We start from the raw sequence: 15,915 nt of genomic DNA, 5'->3' as shown, positions 1-15,915 counted from the left end.
TTGCTTTGATTAAAACACCCTGGGTTTGGTTTGCCTTTTCAAGCCCCAATCACTGTCCATACAGATTCAGTTCTGCTGTGCTCTCTCCCTTTCCAAGCATGCAGAGGAGCACACCAGGTCCTCTGGAGAGGCTGCTGTGTAGCACAGGACAAGGATTCTGCCTCAGAACATCTCTGTGTACTTTAATCTTCAAGCTCCTGTGTAACTGGTAAGGAACTCTATGTTGCCTCATTCTGAGTAAATTGCTTCTTCAACTAGGAAGTGCTGTTTCTTTTTGTCTGTTGAGGTGCAATACAAAGGCCAACTCTCCACCCATTCTGAATGTAATAGTCCTTTCACTCTGTCTTATAAAAAGCTGAGGTGCTGGAGGAGACAAAGACACACCTTCAGCCTCCTCGGAAACATCTCATTGGAAGGATGAAGCTCCTGGCACTTTGTGGCTTTTTGTTTCTCTGTCTTTTGTGCCTCAATGTCTTTGCTGCAGAAGGTACAGTATTATAGTCTAACACAGCTTTCTCTTTTCCTCTCTTTCCTTTTTTTATATAAAATGCTTATTTGCTATGTTGATTTTAACTAAAGGAAACAAACAGAGCTTGACAATGAAAAGGAGGATTGAACTTAGAAAAGGTCTTAGACTGCAGAATGTGGTAGCCTATCAGTGCTTTGGTTTGTACAGTAGTGTTTCCTCTGCTATAGCCTGTTGCACAGCATGGTTAACTTTTACCTTAATCTGTATTCTGAAATCTGCTCTTCTGAAAATACTTCCTATTATATTTTCCCAGTAGATAACCAAGCATCCACCAATGTAAAAATAGTATAATTTTGTCAGAAGTGGGAAATGTGTTAATGGAAAAAGCTTCTACCCATATGAAATAAGGGAACATGAATCAGTCAGGTTAACAGAGTATATGATAAGTTCTTTATAGAACAGTGAAACTGTTCTTCAGTAATTCTTCTGATCTTCAATCAGTCTAAACTTTGTTTTCCCTTGGTTTTTGTTTATTTTTTTTGTTTGTTTGTTTTTTTTTTTTTTTTTTGGTTGGGTTTTTTTACCACTGATAATCCACACTTCATCTGCAGTATCTTGAGGCACTTAGTTACCATTTTGCAGTATTCTGAATTCACAGAGCAATTAAATTCCTGAAAACAGAGGGTTTTCCATCTGTCTATAGCCACCTCTCTGCAGATGTCATTGTGCATTTGCAGAAGAACAATTCAGTAGCATTTTTAAATTGAGAGGTGCAATCTAGAGTTACCTGTGCAGACTTGAGGTTTGATATTGTAAATCTCTGAGACTCACCATGATTTTTACAATGTGTATTTTATACAAGATATAGAGAGTAAATGTGAGATAAACAAATAAGCTAAGTGTCCAAAGATCAGGAACAGCAGACTTGCCATGCTTGATATTTTCTAGAAACCTTTTAGGAATTGCTTTATGTGTAAATATGAGCATGGAGAAAGATGTGGAATCTGTTTTTCTAATTGGTTAAGTCAGCTGCCCAGTTTTGTCATTTACTGGTGTCTGTGCTGGTAGAGCTATTTGCCAGAGCAGTGGTAGCTGAAGCCCTTCTGCTCTCTCTGCCTTTTTTGCTTCTTTTTATTCAGGTTTTTCCATAACCCTTGAGAAAAACTTTAGGAACAGTGCAAGGGCAGTTGGAGACTTTCTTGAAGTGTCTTCAGGAGCATAAAGGAAGCCTGTGCAGGAAGGACAGGAGATGGCCATATCAATAAAACACAAATAAATACCTGCCATTGCCACAGTAGCGTTTCCTTCCTGTTGATGTGCATGGCTCTTTCATGAGTCAGAAGGTGGGGAGGAAACGTGCAAAGGACACTCTTACTTATCTGTAAGCACTGATGTCAAAGTAAAAGTGTCTGGTTGTGCAAGATAAATGCACTTTGCGTGTTAAACTGTTGCTCTGTTACATCAGAACTAAATTATGAGAACTGTTATGTAACTAAATTATCAGAACTAAACTCAGCTTCCATCACCAGCCTTGGCTGTAAACTGTGCCTCAGTGATTTCCAGAAACATTGACCACATATTAGATTTTGTTGATGAGAAATCATCTGTCTCTGTCCTTTCTGCTCCCCCCCCAGCTCCAGAGTGAACCTTTTTTTTCCCCCTTTATTGTGACCAGCACTGTGGTCAACTGTAGTCAACAGCTCACTTTTTTAGGTTTGGTGGGAGGGAATATTTCAGTGGCTTTGCCCATCCAAAGCAGTTTATTCTACACTCTGGTGCATCTGGACACTGAGATGCTCTTTTTTCCTGTTGGTAATTTTTTCTATTTTCTTAAAGTGGTGTAACTGTAATTGTATTGCCTGCCAGTGTGACATTTGGAAGGATAAAGAAATCTTTACAATGTGTATCTGATGCATCTATGAGTAATGATAGAAAAGAGCAAATAATTTCCTGTTCCACACTAGGGACAAAGCTGTGCAGAGATCTGAAAATCAGTCATGATAATCCTTTGTTTTACAGATCCCTCTACACAAGGATGTCAGTGGTAAATACAGTTATTTGCATTACCTGTCTCCACTGATAATGAATTATTTTTCACCCTTAGGTCAGAGGGTTAGAAGACGCTGCTGTTCAAAAGCATCCACAGTCAACAAAAATCCACATAAAGGTAAAAAGGTTTACAGTTTCATTAGATGAATTAGGTGATCTTCTCTTATGAATCATGAGAGAAATCACAGCACTCTGGTTTTTTTCCATCTGCAAACTTCACATAATTTTCCATGCAGGTAAATATTAGCTTCATTGAATCACTGAGAACTTGTTCTCTTTTTTTTAAGAAACTTACTGAGTGTTTGGATTGGGAAGAAATAAGATTAGAAAAGATTAGAACCCATTTAATGCCCATAGTATAAAACAATCAAGAGAACTGTGCTCAAGTCTGATTAAAGGAGTGTCAGTGTTCCTCATTGATAAGAACAGTTGCAGAAGTGAAATATTATCCTGGCTTTGCCCTGCTGTATTCCATCACCATTCATCTGTGCCTGCATTCATCTTTATGTTTTGAGAGATCAGCCAAAGTGTGGTTCTGTAAATTCCCAAAAATCCTATTTTTGAACCCACAGCTCTACCAGAAACAAGAATTAGCTGAGACTGAATTTGTTCTAAATATGGGCATCTAAAGACCGTGCAAGTAAAAGTACATAATATCTCTGGTTTCAGTGAGACCCCAGTGGAAAAAAAGCCAAACCATGAACAAGTCTAGGATAAAAGGATTAGTATGCTCTTTAGAATCTTAGTATCTTAAATCTTAATGTTTCTAATTTCAATAAAATGTCTAGCTGATAACTTCTGTTAAACTCTAAAGATAAAGAATTAGATCTAAAATACTTTATTTCCTATTTCTAATATTTTAATCATAAAATCACTAATTTGAAGTTCTGAACAATGTGAAAGCTCTCTGCTAAAAGTGCTTGCAAAGAGAATGTTCCTTTGAAAGCAAACTGCTGTTTCCTGGGGATGAGTCCAGTGATGCTGGTCTCACAGAGCAATGAAAGGTATTGTGCTGAGGGGCAGAAAGGAAGCAGGGGCAGGAGGTCTCACAGAGCAATGAAGGGTATTGTGCTGAGGGGCAGAAAGGAGTACAAAGGAAGCACTCCAGTAAAACCTGTAAATTCACCACAAAGATCTCCTACTGAGGGAATCTGAAATGCTTTCCTCTGCTGCAAACACAATAATACTTTATCATCTTTGCTTTATGATCATTACACTCTGCCCTGGTTCTCAGAGCATTCAACATGCTTACTGTAATCATCTCCAGTCCTTAACAGCAGCCAAACCTTTTATTGGTAAGGGATTGTTGTTTATTTGCTTCCATATAAGGTACATCTTTCTGCTGCAAATGACTTCCTCAGATCTGCTTGTATCAAAATGCTTGATCTGAATTGGTTTCTACTCTTATTGAGAGGCAGCTGTAAAAGCTTGGGCCTAATGCAGCAACTGCCCAAACCTGAATTGTTCTGTTTTAATGTGTGGTTCTTGACTGGAATTGTGCAGTGTTGGCTTTGTTTTGCATTGTTGCTATGAGATTTCTGGGTGACTTGTGCTGTCTTTTTTTAGTGGGATATTACTTGCTGTATAGTCTGCAGGCAAAGCACAGGGGCTGTTTTTCAGCCTTGCTCTGCACTGTTCTTTGTGCTGGGCAATTGCCATGGGCAAGCTGCAAAGCCACTTGGAGACCAGCTCAGTGTGGCTTGAGGAGAGGGTTATGTATAACCATACATAACCACACTGGCTACTTCTTTTGAAGCAAAACCACTGATTTCCTAGAAGTTGGAAAGTTTCTGTTGTCATTCTATCAGAAACAATTGCTGTCCCAGAAAGCAAATGCTTTAGTTCTCCTTCTAATGTCAATCTATGGCTTCTGACCAGGAAACAGGGAGAATGTGATGATAGTAAGGGGAAGACACTGTTTAATGTGTCAATTACAGAATTCAAACTCTGGAGAGACAGTAGCACCATCATGTGTCTATGAAGACCTTCACCTGACTATGGAAACTTCCAGCAGCAGCAAACTTGTAGTGATTGAGCACCCTCACTAAAGGGAGAATAGTCTGCTGGGAGTCAGTGACCTCCAGCAACCTAATAAAAAGAAAAAAAAAATTGCCCTCACATCCCTGTTTATTTTCAGATCACTGCTAATCTAAGCCTGCCCACACAAACATGGCTAAATTTCAGATATAAAAGTTTTGTGCCATTCTCCACACTCCCAATTAAACAAATCTTTCAATTTTCTCTGTTTTTCATGTTTGTTTTACAGGTACAGGTTTTAAAGTTACTCCAGTGGAAACAAGGAGACCGTGCAGGCCTTGTCATCCGCGAGTCTTTTCTGGACCACTTCCACAGCTAAAATAAGCAGACTGAGAGGAGGGTGAAAAGCATCTGCCTACATGCACAACCAACAGTGCTTCACTATCTTGAAGACCCTCCTTTCACAGACAGGACATGAATGTACATTGCTTTCTGTTTGGGGAAAGGCTTCATTACTGTTTATTCATTCCTTCACTCATTTCAGTCACTTTGCCTAACTCTTTCTGCCAGGTTAATACTATCAAAGGTGCTCACTCAGGCACCTTTGATAGTATTAACCTGGCAGAAAGAGTCAGGCAATGTTGTCTGGCTGCCACCAAACTTAGTGTCAGTGGAATATTCCTCTGCACCAAGCAGGGATTTGGCTCCTCGAGTAAGAGAATGAGGAAAGCTGGTTGAAGAGGTAGCTGAATTGCACTGGTTTGCATTTCTAAATGCCTTTTAGGCATTCTATTGCCTAAAAGGTGGTGAAGGGCTGATGCTTTTGTTTCTAGTTATAAGTATACATGCATATTTAATCTTTTCTTGAATCATTTATTTTAAATTAACAACGGTGTTTGTTTTTATGATCATCAATCATTGATGATTTTTCCTGCAGCCCTTGTACTCAGTGCTAGCAATCCACTTGGAAGTAAATTTCTACAAATGATAAAAATCTCATCATTTACAAAGGGCTGAGAAACTAGATAAGCAAATTACTAAAATAGTGGTGATGGGCCAGATTCAAGTAAGCTTTTCAATATGTCATCAGAGGGGGCTAAATCTGACTTAAAAATCAAAGTGGCCTGGTTTTAACTTCCTTAAGAGTGTCATCAGGTGGTTATTGAAGAGCATACTGAAAAGATATTAAACCTAATCAGATTTCATCTGTTCCTCTGAAGCCAGAAGGCAGCTGTTCTTTCAAGACAGCAGAGTTGTGTGATCACCTCAATAAACAAAGCTTACTGGAGCATGAAATAAATGCTAAGAATAATACCAAAGGGCTGAATAACAGAGAAACTGAAAAACCCACTGATACTTTAGCCATGTATCTTCTGTCCTCTCCTAACTGTCCTCTGCATTGCTGCTGTTTCTCTGCCTGGGGGAGAGTCCTTAAAACGGAATTACTTGCTTGTTCATAAATTCAGTTCTCCTTCTAGTGAATATGAGGAGGAGTAGAAACCTTTGCTGCTGGGTAAATTGCAGATTGCAAATAGTAATTTTTCTGTCAGTACTCATAGTACTACTCTTTCTCTTAACATAATTGTCAGTATGATAGAAATGGTTTCAGTGCCCTTCACAATTTGGGGGAGTTGAATGGGAACAGTCAGAGGTCTGTTGTAACTCACACAGGCAAATGGAATTCCAAAAGGTCAGGTTTATGGGCACTTGCTCAGGGTCTGCTCTTATTGAGAATGTTTCTATTGTACTGAGCAATTGAACCTATTTCTGGCTCTTCTGTGTGCTTGCTATTACTTTATTTTCATATTGGTTTTGAGAGTAGGTAGATCTGACACTCAGCTTTCTATTTTTGAATGCCTGACCATGCATAGCATTTTTTATATCAAGGATAAAGGAACTGCCAGTTTTCCTTGCAACACCTCTGAATCAGAAGGTTGGTGAAGGAACTGTGTTTCATGTTTTGTTGCTGGTGAGGGGGCCAACATATTTTATCTCTGTTGTTTTGTGGAGCTCGCAGAAAGAATCTGTAGAATGTAAATGACAAATAAATGTAAAAGCCATTTTTGGTATTGTTTGCAGCAGGGTTTTTCTCTGTAAAATATGGCCAGGTGTTTACAGCTCTGTATAGAGCTTCACTAACAGGTTTGAAGATTCTGTTCTCTAATATGAGTTTAAGCCCTTTTCTTTTATATCTGAAAAATGCTCTAAGATTGTCCTCTTTGCCTTGCACCCTCCAAACAGCATGCTCCAAACTCTCCAACCCTCCTTCAGGCAAAATGTTCCCTCTGATAAGAAAAGCAGAAGCCCCAGAGACCATTAACACAATTCTTACAGAAATACTCTATGTAGGCACAGAGTTTGTGGTGATTGGGGTGGGGCTGTGGGAGCCTCATCCCCAGTGGGTGCAGCTGTGAGAAGCAGTTGAGCAGCTTTGAGCCATGGAGTGCCCAGGGGCACTGGCCAACCACCAAAGGGAACAGAGGACACACAGGTGCAGTGATCAACCTTTTTGAGGGGATAAAAGGTTGGGCTAAAGGACAAGAAGGGCAGATGCTTGCAGCCTTCTGAAGAGGAGTGGTGTTACTCTGTATGGGCAGATACCTGAAGCTTTCTGCTGTGATAAGGTGTGAATGGGTGAATGCCTAAAGCCTTCTGAAATTGTATGGTGACACTCTGTGTATGGTGGCTGTCTTGACTGCAGCATGTGCTGTGGCATATGCTGTGACAGCTCTGCATCTCTGGGGAGATCCCAGCCTGTCATTTAATGCACTTTAGTATTTTTACTCACTAAGTTTCCCAGGCTGGCCTCAGTCCCTCATTGGGGGCTATTCTAGCTAAAGTTGTTGTTTGTCTGAAGTCCTAGCCTTGGCTGAGCAGAATACAGCAGCAACCTCCAAATAATTTCAGCATGGATTGTGACTGCTGCCCAAATGCTTTGTTGCTTCATACAGAGGTATCAGAATGTTGTTTGTCCTCTTGAAAGTAATTCCTCAGCACAGTTTGACTCTTATGTACCAGGCCATTTCCCCATGTGGTACAACAGAGCTACCATCTGATCATGGTTTCACTTACAGGCATCTGTTCTTCCTCTTTATTTTCCTTTCACTTCTACATGTATTTGTCTGGCATTACCAGAAGAGAAACATATTTGCTCAGTGGCTTTTCAAAATACACAAGCTGTATGCTTATATAAAGTAAATTTATCTTGTCCAAACTGACAAATGAATTTTTTGTGTCTTGTGTTTTTGTGTGCAGTCAGCTGTCAAGCAAGAAAATTGCACAGCCCATAAGTTGCGATAAAGATGTTTCTGAAGTGTCTCTATGCCTGACAGAACAGATGTTGAATCCTGGTCTGACCTTGTCAATTAAGTGAGCCAGGTGTCTCCTCACTTTGTTTACAGCTTAATACCACCAGCTAACACCAAATCAGTCTGTTTTATTTGGCACTATGACTGTGAATTGTCAGGAGCACAGAAGAAATGTCTCTCCTGACAGGGACTGTTGGTTTAAAGACAAGTTCTGGGATCTCTTTTTCTAAGTGGGTAGTAGGAGAAATAAAAATATGGTTTTTTATACAAAATGTAATCCCAAAAGGTGAAATGGGGGCTCTTGATGTTGGCTTTTCAGCTCTCTAGACTGGCTCACAACTGATGCAACTGCCCAGGTATCCTCAAAGAATTCAGGATTTTGTCTCTAGAGAAGTTCTGTTTATCTAAAGTGTGGACTACAGGGGCTACTTCTTGTGATCCCATTTGCCAAGGAAAACTGCACTCCTCCATGAACAGTCTCATCTCAAACAATAAACTCAGCTGGAATATCAAAGCAGAAGGATATTTCCTGTGTAGATACAAGGCTAACTCTTGCCAAAACTGAGTAGAAGACTCGTGGTGGCATCAGTATTCATTGGATCAAGTCTGTTGCCTGATTCTGTTTTGTCCAAAGTTAGTGCTAACTAGTTTTAGGAAGATGTCAGATTGTGGAGGCAGGTCAGATGCATGCGCACTTTTTACCAATGTTTTTTCTGAGGAGAATTTATCCAAAACTTGTCTCTTTTGTCCCTCTTGTAGACTGGGGGGAAAACCCACTTATACAGTCTTTTTTACCTCAGTTGTCATTAGATATAAGCAGTTATCTTTAGCATAGCTAATTGCTCTGCAGGACGAATTTTTTAAATTGCTGTTGGGGAGCAAGGAGTGCTCCCTAATGGCAGGAGCAAGGATGTTGGTTCCAATCCACGTGTGACTGTGGTTCCTATTAGCCTTCAGTATCCAAGACAGCAGATATTGGATAATCTATGCTTTTGAACACATAACTGTTCCATCATGCTTTGTCTTCCCATCTTAGAGCAGGGCTCTCAGAACAGAAGGAATTCCCAGGAATTATTCCTGTTTTCAGTGTCTCACTAGTGGATCTCTGCTAGAAAAGTTCAGGATATGGATGTGTTCACATTGTCATTCAACCTTTGTGCCAGCACCTGTTTGTGTGTTTCAGATGCACTGACTGGGAATATCTTTAAGTGTGAGGGATTTAAGGCCATGTTTCCAGGCTGATGCTTCACAAGGGAGCTAAGGACAGATTTCCTATAGGATAAGCACCTTACAATACCATCTGGTCTGCTCTGAACACATTATCAGAGAAATCAGGTCACTGTGTGCCTGTGAGCAATCCTCAGGTGAACGTGACTGGTCTGGCTTCTGCAGCCTCGCAGCCACAACAACCTCAGCTGATTTGTGGAATAAGGACTTAAAAATTAAAAATTGTCCAGCAGTATGTTTTATTCCAGCAGGAATAATGTTGCAGGTGTGTTTTAGTCCAGCTGGGATGCATGGGGGATATTTCTACCAAAGACAGGTGTACCTGGTCAGACAGATTTCAGGTTTAAATACACATTGATCCCCCAGGCTCACACCTCCCTGCCTGCCCATTCCCTGCCCAGAGTCTTTGGTGGTTGTGGGTGGGCATCTTTGATGAAGTAATATCATCTTCCTCGATGTTCACTGCTTGGCCCTTTCTTCTGGGCAGGGGCAGTGGAGGTTTGGCTTTCTCTCATGTCAGTTTGTCCTGGCTGAAACCAGAAGCCTGGTTCTTGTTGGCTCCTTAAGCAAAAGGCTCTGCTTTATGGATTTCAACAATACCTGAGTCTTGCTTTAGTAAGTTTTCTTATCTTTATGGCCTTTACCTAGCAACTAAATTTTTATGTGTTCTGTTACAAGTTGTCTCTACCTAGCAGGTTACATTTCTGTAACAAACTGTGTTTGTACTTTTGCAAATTTGTTAAATAGGCTATATATATTTCTGTTTCCTCCACCCACCTAGGTACATTATATGCTTCTAAAATTCTGAATTTCATGTACATATATGTTTCCCATATCACAGTTCTCCCAAGAAGCTCTTGCACCAGGGCCAGTTTCTGTCAGACACTCAGGCTGTATCTGGGATGTTCCTTTAAGAGTTGATTGCTCCCAGCTGCTCACACAGCACAGGCACTCAGGGCTGATGATCTACACCTGGTCTAGGAGGCACTGGAGCCCCAGAATTCAAAGCTTGCACCACACAAAATGCCTGTTTGTTAACTGCCCAGCAGGCACCTGTACATGTAGGCACAGAGTTTGTGGTGATTGGGGTGGGGCTGTGGGAGCCTCATCCCCAGTGGGTGCAGCTGTGAGAAGCAGGTGAGCAGCTTTGAGCCATGGAGTGCCCAGGGGCACTGGCCAACCACCAAAGGGAGCAGAGGGCACACAGGTGCAGTGCATCAACAGGAGGGGATAAAAGGCTGGGTTAAAAAACAAGAAAGGCAATGCTTGAAGCCTTTCAAAGTGGTGTGGTGTTACTGTGTATGGGTTGAAGCTTTCTGAAATTGTGTGGTGATGCTCTGTGAGTTGTGGCTGTCTCAGCTGCAAGGTGCTGCTTAGATCAGTGAATAAGAGTGCTTTTCTGCTGGGTTTTGTCATGTTGTTTGATCTTCAGCGCTGATGCCAACCTCGGGGGGCCAAAAGACATATTCCTGAGGCATCCTTTGGGGCCTGCCTGGTCTCTGAAAAGCAAATCTCTGTAGGACATGCTTCAAATTGTCTCCCAAAACTGAGGTGCACTGGAAAATGCTGTCTTTGCTAGGTGGGTCCTCCATACAAATCTTCCTGTTTGCATTGTCTCAGAACCCTGTGTCCCAGTCAGGGCCAGTTGTGTGGGCTGTTCACTGAGCAATGCTAAAACCTATTTGCATCACAGATTTCTCCCCACGGAATCAATATGCCTGTATAGGAAGATGTTTTCATCAGAAAAAAAAAAGTGTGAAGAAGTCCATCTGTTTATGAATGCTATCAGAGAAACAGTGAGGTGGTTAAAAACAAGATTCTATATGAGCTGAGATAATGCAGCAGCATTTTCAAGTCCCTCTTTAAAGTGTTCTTTCTGACTCAGTGGCTTTCCTGTCGTTAACTTCCATTACTTGAGAAACCATAAATGATGGCAATTGTCGCTGAGCTCTTATCTTGATGTTGTTTGAGTGTACCAAGGTTAAACAATTCAGCATTTTCCTTTTACTTAGTTAAATATGTACCAATACTGCTGCTTTATTCTGCACACATCTTCAGGAGCGTGGTTGATGAAAAGAGAGAAAGCACTCTGTGTGTCTTGACCTTAACCTCATAAGCTCCACCTTTGATAGTCTTTGAAAGGAACTCCTCTTAAATTTCCATTAAAGTCAGGACTCAGCAGTTTTTAAAACAGATCCTTGAGTCTGAGCAATAAAGTCAATCTGCTCTTCACAATTTTATTATAAAATGTGCTTTGCACTTTTTCCTGTCTTGTGAACAGAAATTTCTGTTTCCTTCCTCAACATTCTTTCCATGCTTTCTTTTGTTCCTAAACATGTCAAGTCTTCCTTCTTGTCAGTTCTCATTGAATAGAAAATTAATATTTTGCCTCTTGCCACCATGGTCCCTCACCCTTTCTTTGTCTATGTGGGATCTCAAAGAAATTCTGTGGTCTGAATTTCCTCAGGTGCTGAACTACGTTAATTTGTCTCCATGAACTTCTGTCCATGAGACTGACTGGAATGTATATTTTCAAAAAATATGTTGTAAAATGGGGCTGCATTGCCTTTTTGCTTTCAGACACTAATTTTGTACCAAGGACACTTACAGGATTTGAACGTTTCCGTTTCAAGGCCCCATATAATCATCTTAAAGCCATAGTATGAGAAGGGATTTTTCTGTCATTTAATTTGTACTTCAACATTCACTGCAGTAACTTTGGACTGTGTAATTTTAGTTAGCAGGTGTGAAAGTCTTTTCCCAGATATTTTATTCATTCTTCAACTTAACATCTATTGTTGAGATTCTTGCTATGTAGTTCTCTTGATTTATCTTATTGATAGAATGTTAAAAAAAAAGAGCAATTAATTACACATTTTGAGATAAAGTACTAGAAATTGTGGGAGGAGATGGTGAGAGCACAGTGCTCATAGGTGGAACTAGTAGGAATGAAGAGACAATCTTTGGGCTCTCACCAGGTTAAACTATTTGATTTGAGAGTATACACAGACTGATTGTAGAAATTTCTCCAGGCAAAGAGTAGATAGTTGATGGAAAATGTAAGTGAGAATAGAGCAATAGTCCCATGTGGTTTGGAGGTAAATTACTTCAAAGCTGAGTATTTAATATTGTAATAGAAAATTTGTTGACACATATCTTATTTTCTAGGTTAGGGAAAAACACTGCTTTGGTCTGAGGCTGTCTGGATGCTCAGGTTTCCTCTGGACACAGCAATCCAAGCAAAGGCTGGTGGATGCCCTGGCCAGTGGGATCTCCATGCCCTAACAAGGTAAGTACCTTGTCACTTAGTCCAGTGTGAGAGTTGCTGACTTGTGGGATTCCCTTTTGAGAATGGTTTAAGGCACATCCCTGCATTTCCAAGAGATATCACAGGAAGAGACACCTGCAGTCACAGTGTCATACATTTATTTACCTGAATAAAATGCAGGGGCTGCTCACCCCTGTGGCCAAAGTGCTGCTGTGGCTCAAAGCTGATCTCTAGTGAGGGCTTTGGTTCACCTGCAGTCTTTGCATTCATGCCATTCCTGCACTGAACAACTGAGTCTGGTCACACATGGCAGTGAAAGGAGCATGTTTCATTTTCATACATGCCCTGCTTCAACAAGTCCTGTTACAGTCTTGTAAGCAGGACATCCACACAGGGATGCCCAGGGCATGCACACCAGCCAGGAGATTTATGGAGAGAACACAAGTTCTTCTTTGCTCTGCCTAAACAAGTCTCATTATTTTCTCAGCCACACTGAGTAAACTATAAAATCTTGATTTATTCATTATTCACACCCCAACTCTGAGTTATATGTATAATTTTTACAGGCAAAACAATGAACAATACTAGTTCTTTCATAAATAACTTGGACTGCCTGTCTGCTGCTAAATGGCATCCTTCACACAGATCTGTGTCATGCTCCACAGCACCACATCCATCACAGATCATGCTGCTGGAGTGAATGTAGGCTATCTAAATATACCTGGATATTCTAGGGACTATTTGTTCATTTTCCATCCCTGTCAAAAGAAAATGAGGAGAGTGATTCGTAGCTCCAAAGAAGCAAAGTTACTGAATTGTAAATGGATTTTGCAGTGGTCTTTAAAAGCCTCTAAGCTAGCAAAATGGATAGCAGAAACTTTAATTACTTAGCAGCTGCAGAAAATGTTACCCTTTTCTCAGTTACCTGCAGCACCTTTTTTGCAAATGCTATAAAACACTTTTTGGCAGACTAAAGCCAGGAGAAGCTGTATCTGAGATGAAGTTACTTATTTTTCCCAGGAATTCCCCAAACCTCTGCTGCCACCCACAGTGAATGACAATAACTCATGATAAATCATGCAAGCAAATGCTCTGAGATTTTTGTTGTGAAGGCTAGCATTTTTTTCTGATGGGATGAAAGTACCATCTCTTTACCTGTGTGGAAAAAATGCCCACCACATTTTTTTGTCAAAGCACTTTGTTGTCTGTTTTAAGGCCACTGTGGAAATGCTAAAATTGGTAGATATTTGGTGTTTGCTCTCCCTCTGTTTGCCTGACATTGTAATTTCTTAATTCCTTTGGAGATAAGAATGTCATAGGTGAGTGTTCCTGTTCTTGTTATCCAAAATAGGGGGGGGTTCAAACCCAAGGGGCTTGAGTTGATATAATGCTTGTAATCACCTCTCTATATCTTGGTTTTTCTTTCCATAAATTGGGAATGTTTTCCTTCTTCAGCTCTGTGGGTGTATCTTTCTCAATCAGATGAGTTACAAAGTCTTTTTCATGCTGTCTTTTTATCAGATAAATTTTTTCTGGTGAGGTTGGTGAAATAGTGGCACAGGCTGCCCTGAGAAGCTGTAGATGCCCTGTCCCTGGAAACATTCAGCAGCAGCCTGATCTACTTGAAGGTGTCCTTGCTCAGTGCAGGCCTTTGGACTAGAAGAGCTTTAAAGGTTCCTTCCAACACAAACCATTCTATGGTACTACCCAGGTTTCACCATTCTCCTGCACACTGCTGAGGTTTAGTGGAGCTGCTTAGTGGAGCTGCAATATAAAAAAGGATCTGTAGACAGCTGAGTTACAACTCATGTTCATTAAATTCCTTAAACCAAACAGTACAGTGTCACTTTCAGCCTGGAATTACTGAACTAAGAGAGGTTTATAAATTTAACCAAGGTCACTCATGATCACAGCAGTATCTTTTGATTACTTTTATGTGAATTTAATGATCTTGGGTTGATTATTTATAGACTGTCTGGGCTAGATATGAAAACCCCCATGTGTCAGAACTGTAACAATGAGCTCATTTTCCTTTTAGAATGTTAAATTTGTTCAATTAATAGCAAGAAAATAAAAGTGAGAGGAAGAAAGAGTGTTTATTTGTTTACATTTTAATGTGTCACGACTACTAAAACTTCCACGTCATTTTAACAAATTTGCCTATCCTAAGTGATGAGAGTGGGCTGTGGAGAGATGCATAAACTCTCATTTAGGAGGTGAGATATTTGTTCTGGCAACTGGGAGAGTTTAGTGATAATGGCCAAGGGCTCAAGCACACATCTCTGATTAGATTTAACCACCAAGACATAGGACTGTTTCTCTTTTGTAGTTCCTACTGAGCAATGTTTGACCTATTGTAAGTCTGTTTCTCTCTCACAGCTGGTAATTCAAAATGTAGAGATGGACCTTGAAGACTTCTGAGGGACTTTAATCTTTTCTCTCCTGCCAACAAACTGGCCCAGGTTCTTGCAGATTCCCCAGTTCCTACAATTTATCCCAGCAATCTGACAGAAGGTATGGTGCTGTGCTATGAAAATGTAAAATCTGGGTCATGTAAAATTCCTCACCACCAAAACCAGTCATCTGAAATGTAATCAATAGCTGTTCCTGGATTTCCAGCACCATCTGTATTCTGTATTAATGGAAGTTGGTGGAGAGTGATGATATGCCCCAGTCCAAGTCATCTCTCAGTCCTTTGCAGGGGGATTGTTAGGAGAAGGAATAATGTTGTTTGGGCAGGCAAGAGTGTTTTGTTTGGTTTGTGGTGGGAGCTGTGTGTTTAACTGTGTCTCAGCTCTGGTGAAACAAGAGTGCTCTGAGCCCTCCCAGGTGCCAGCCAGGCAGCAAACACCCAGGCAACAAGTGTGATCATTACATTTACCTTACCTCAGTGTGTCCTGCTGCTCCTAAGGTGTTTGGAGATCAGCTGAGACAATTCTTGCTCACACTATGCTGTGGGACTTGCTACTGAACTGACCCTTTGGTGTGCAAAGGACAGCCCAGCTGGGGCCAGGGCTGTTAGGGTGTCTGTCTTACCTATGGTTTATGTCATGGCCCCTTCCTTTGCTTTCAAGCTAAAAAAGAAGTTCCCAATCACTTTCAAATATGTGAGAATAGAGAGAGTTTTGAGAAAATTTGACTGAGGCTCTACTTCTCTCCTTTGCAGAATTGTATGAGGAATTCTGAATGAACTGTGCTGTGCATAATGCCTCCAGGGATCTATGGTAAGTCCCACAGCCCCTTTTAGCATGTGATTTACAAAGACAAGGCCACAGTGTGATTTGGTGTCGTTCTGCACATGCTGAGGTTTATGTAAAGGGTGCAGCACTTTCTATGTTGAATGTACATGCCCAAATTTGCACACAAAAAATGCTGAGTACTCCTCTCCAGGGTAATGCCTAATGTCATACAGACCCCAAATTCAAGGACAAGCATATAAAAAAAGTAGCTTAAACTATTGTTATATGAGTGTGAACTTTATTACTTATCAATACTTGTCCAGAGCATAGAACAGAGGAAAATGGAAACACAAAATATGAAGAAAGTACATAGTAGCTAAAAAAGCAACGCAGGACATTGGAAAATAATATCTGTTATTTCTTTCATTTTATTTTTCT

The 15,915-nt window shown here is 40.6% G+C and overlaps 1 protein-coding gene across 1 annotated transcript in view; it reads left to right on the top strand.

Annotated features, from left to right (window-relative positions):
- CDHR1 (cadherin related family member 1) overlaps positions 1-15,915 on the top strand; it is a 72,598-nt gene that overhangs the window by 7,861 nt on the left and 48,822 nt on the right. Inside the window, exons 3-8 of the mRNA XM_071438738.1 lie at positions 98-208; positions 2,574-2,636; positions 4,785-4,975; positions 12,199-12,319; positions 14,678-14,812; positions 15,465-15,522. Coding sequence (XP_071294839.1) covers positions 15,504-15,522 — 19 coding nt within the window. The 5' untranslated portion in view covers positions 98-208; positions 2,574-2,636; positions 4,785-4,975; ... (1 more) ...; positions 14,678-14,812; positions 15,465-15,503. The remainder of the gene's footprint in view (positions 1-97; positions 209-2,573; positions 2,637-4,784; positions 4,976-12,198; positions 12,320-14,677; positions 14,813-15,464; positions 15,523-15,915) is intronic.

The sequence above is a fragment of the Agelaius tricolor genome, unplaced genomic scaffold (assembly GCF_023055355.1).
Source record: "Agelaius tricolor isolate 1412-34295 unplaced genomic scaffold, bAgeTri1.0.p SCAF_13, whole genome shotgun sequence".
NCBI lineage: Eukaryota > Metazoa > Chordata > Aves > Passeriformes > Icteridae > Agelaius > Agelaius tricolor.
The sequence above is the reverse complement of the archived record's forward strand: the minus strand, read 5'-3'. Positions and strand labels throughout refer to the sequence as shown.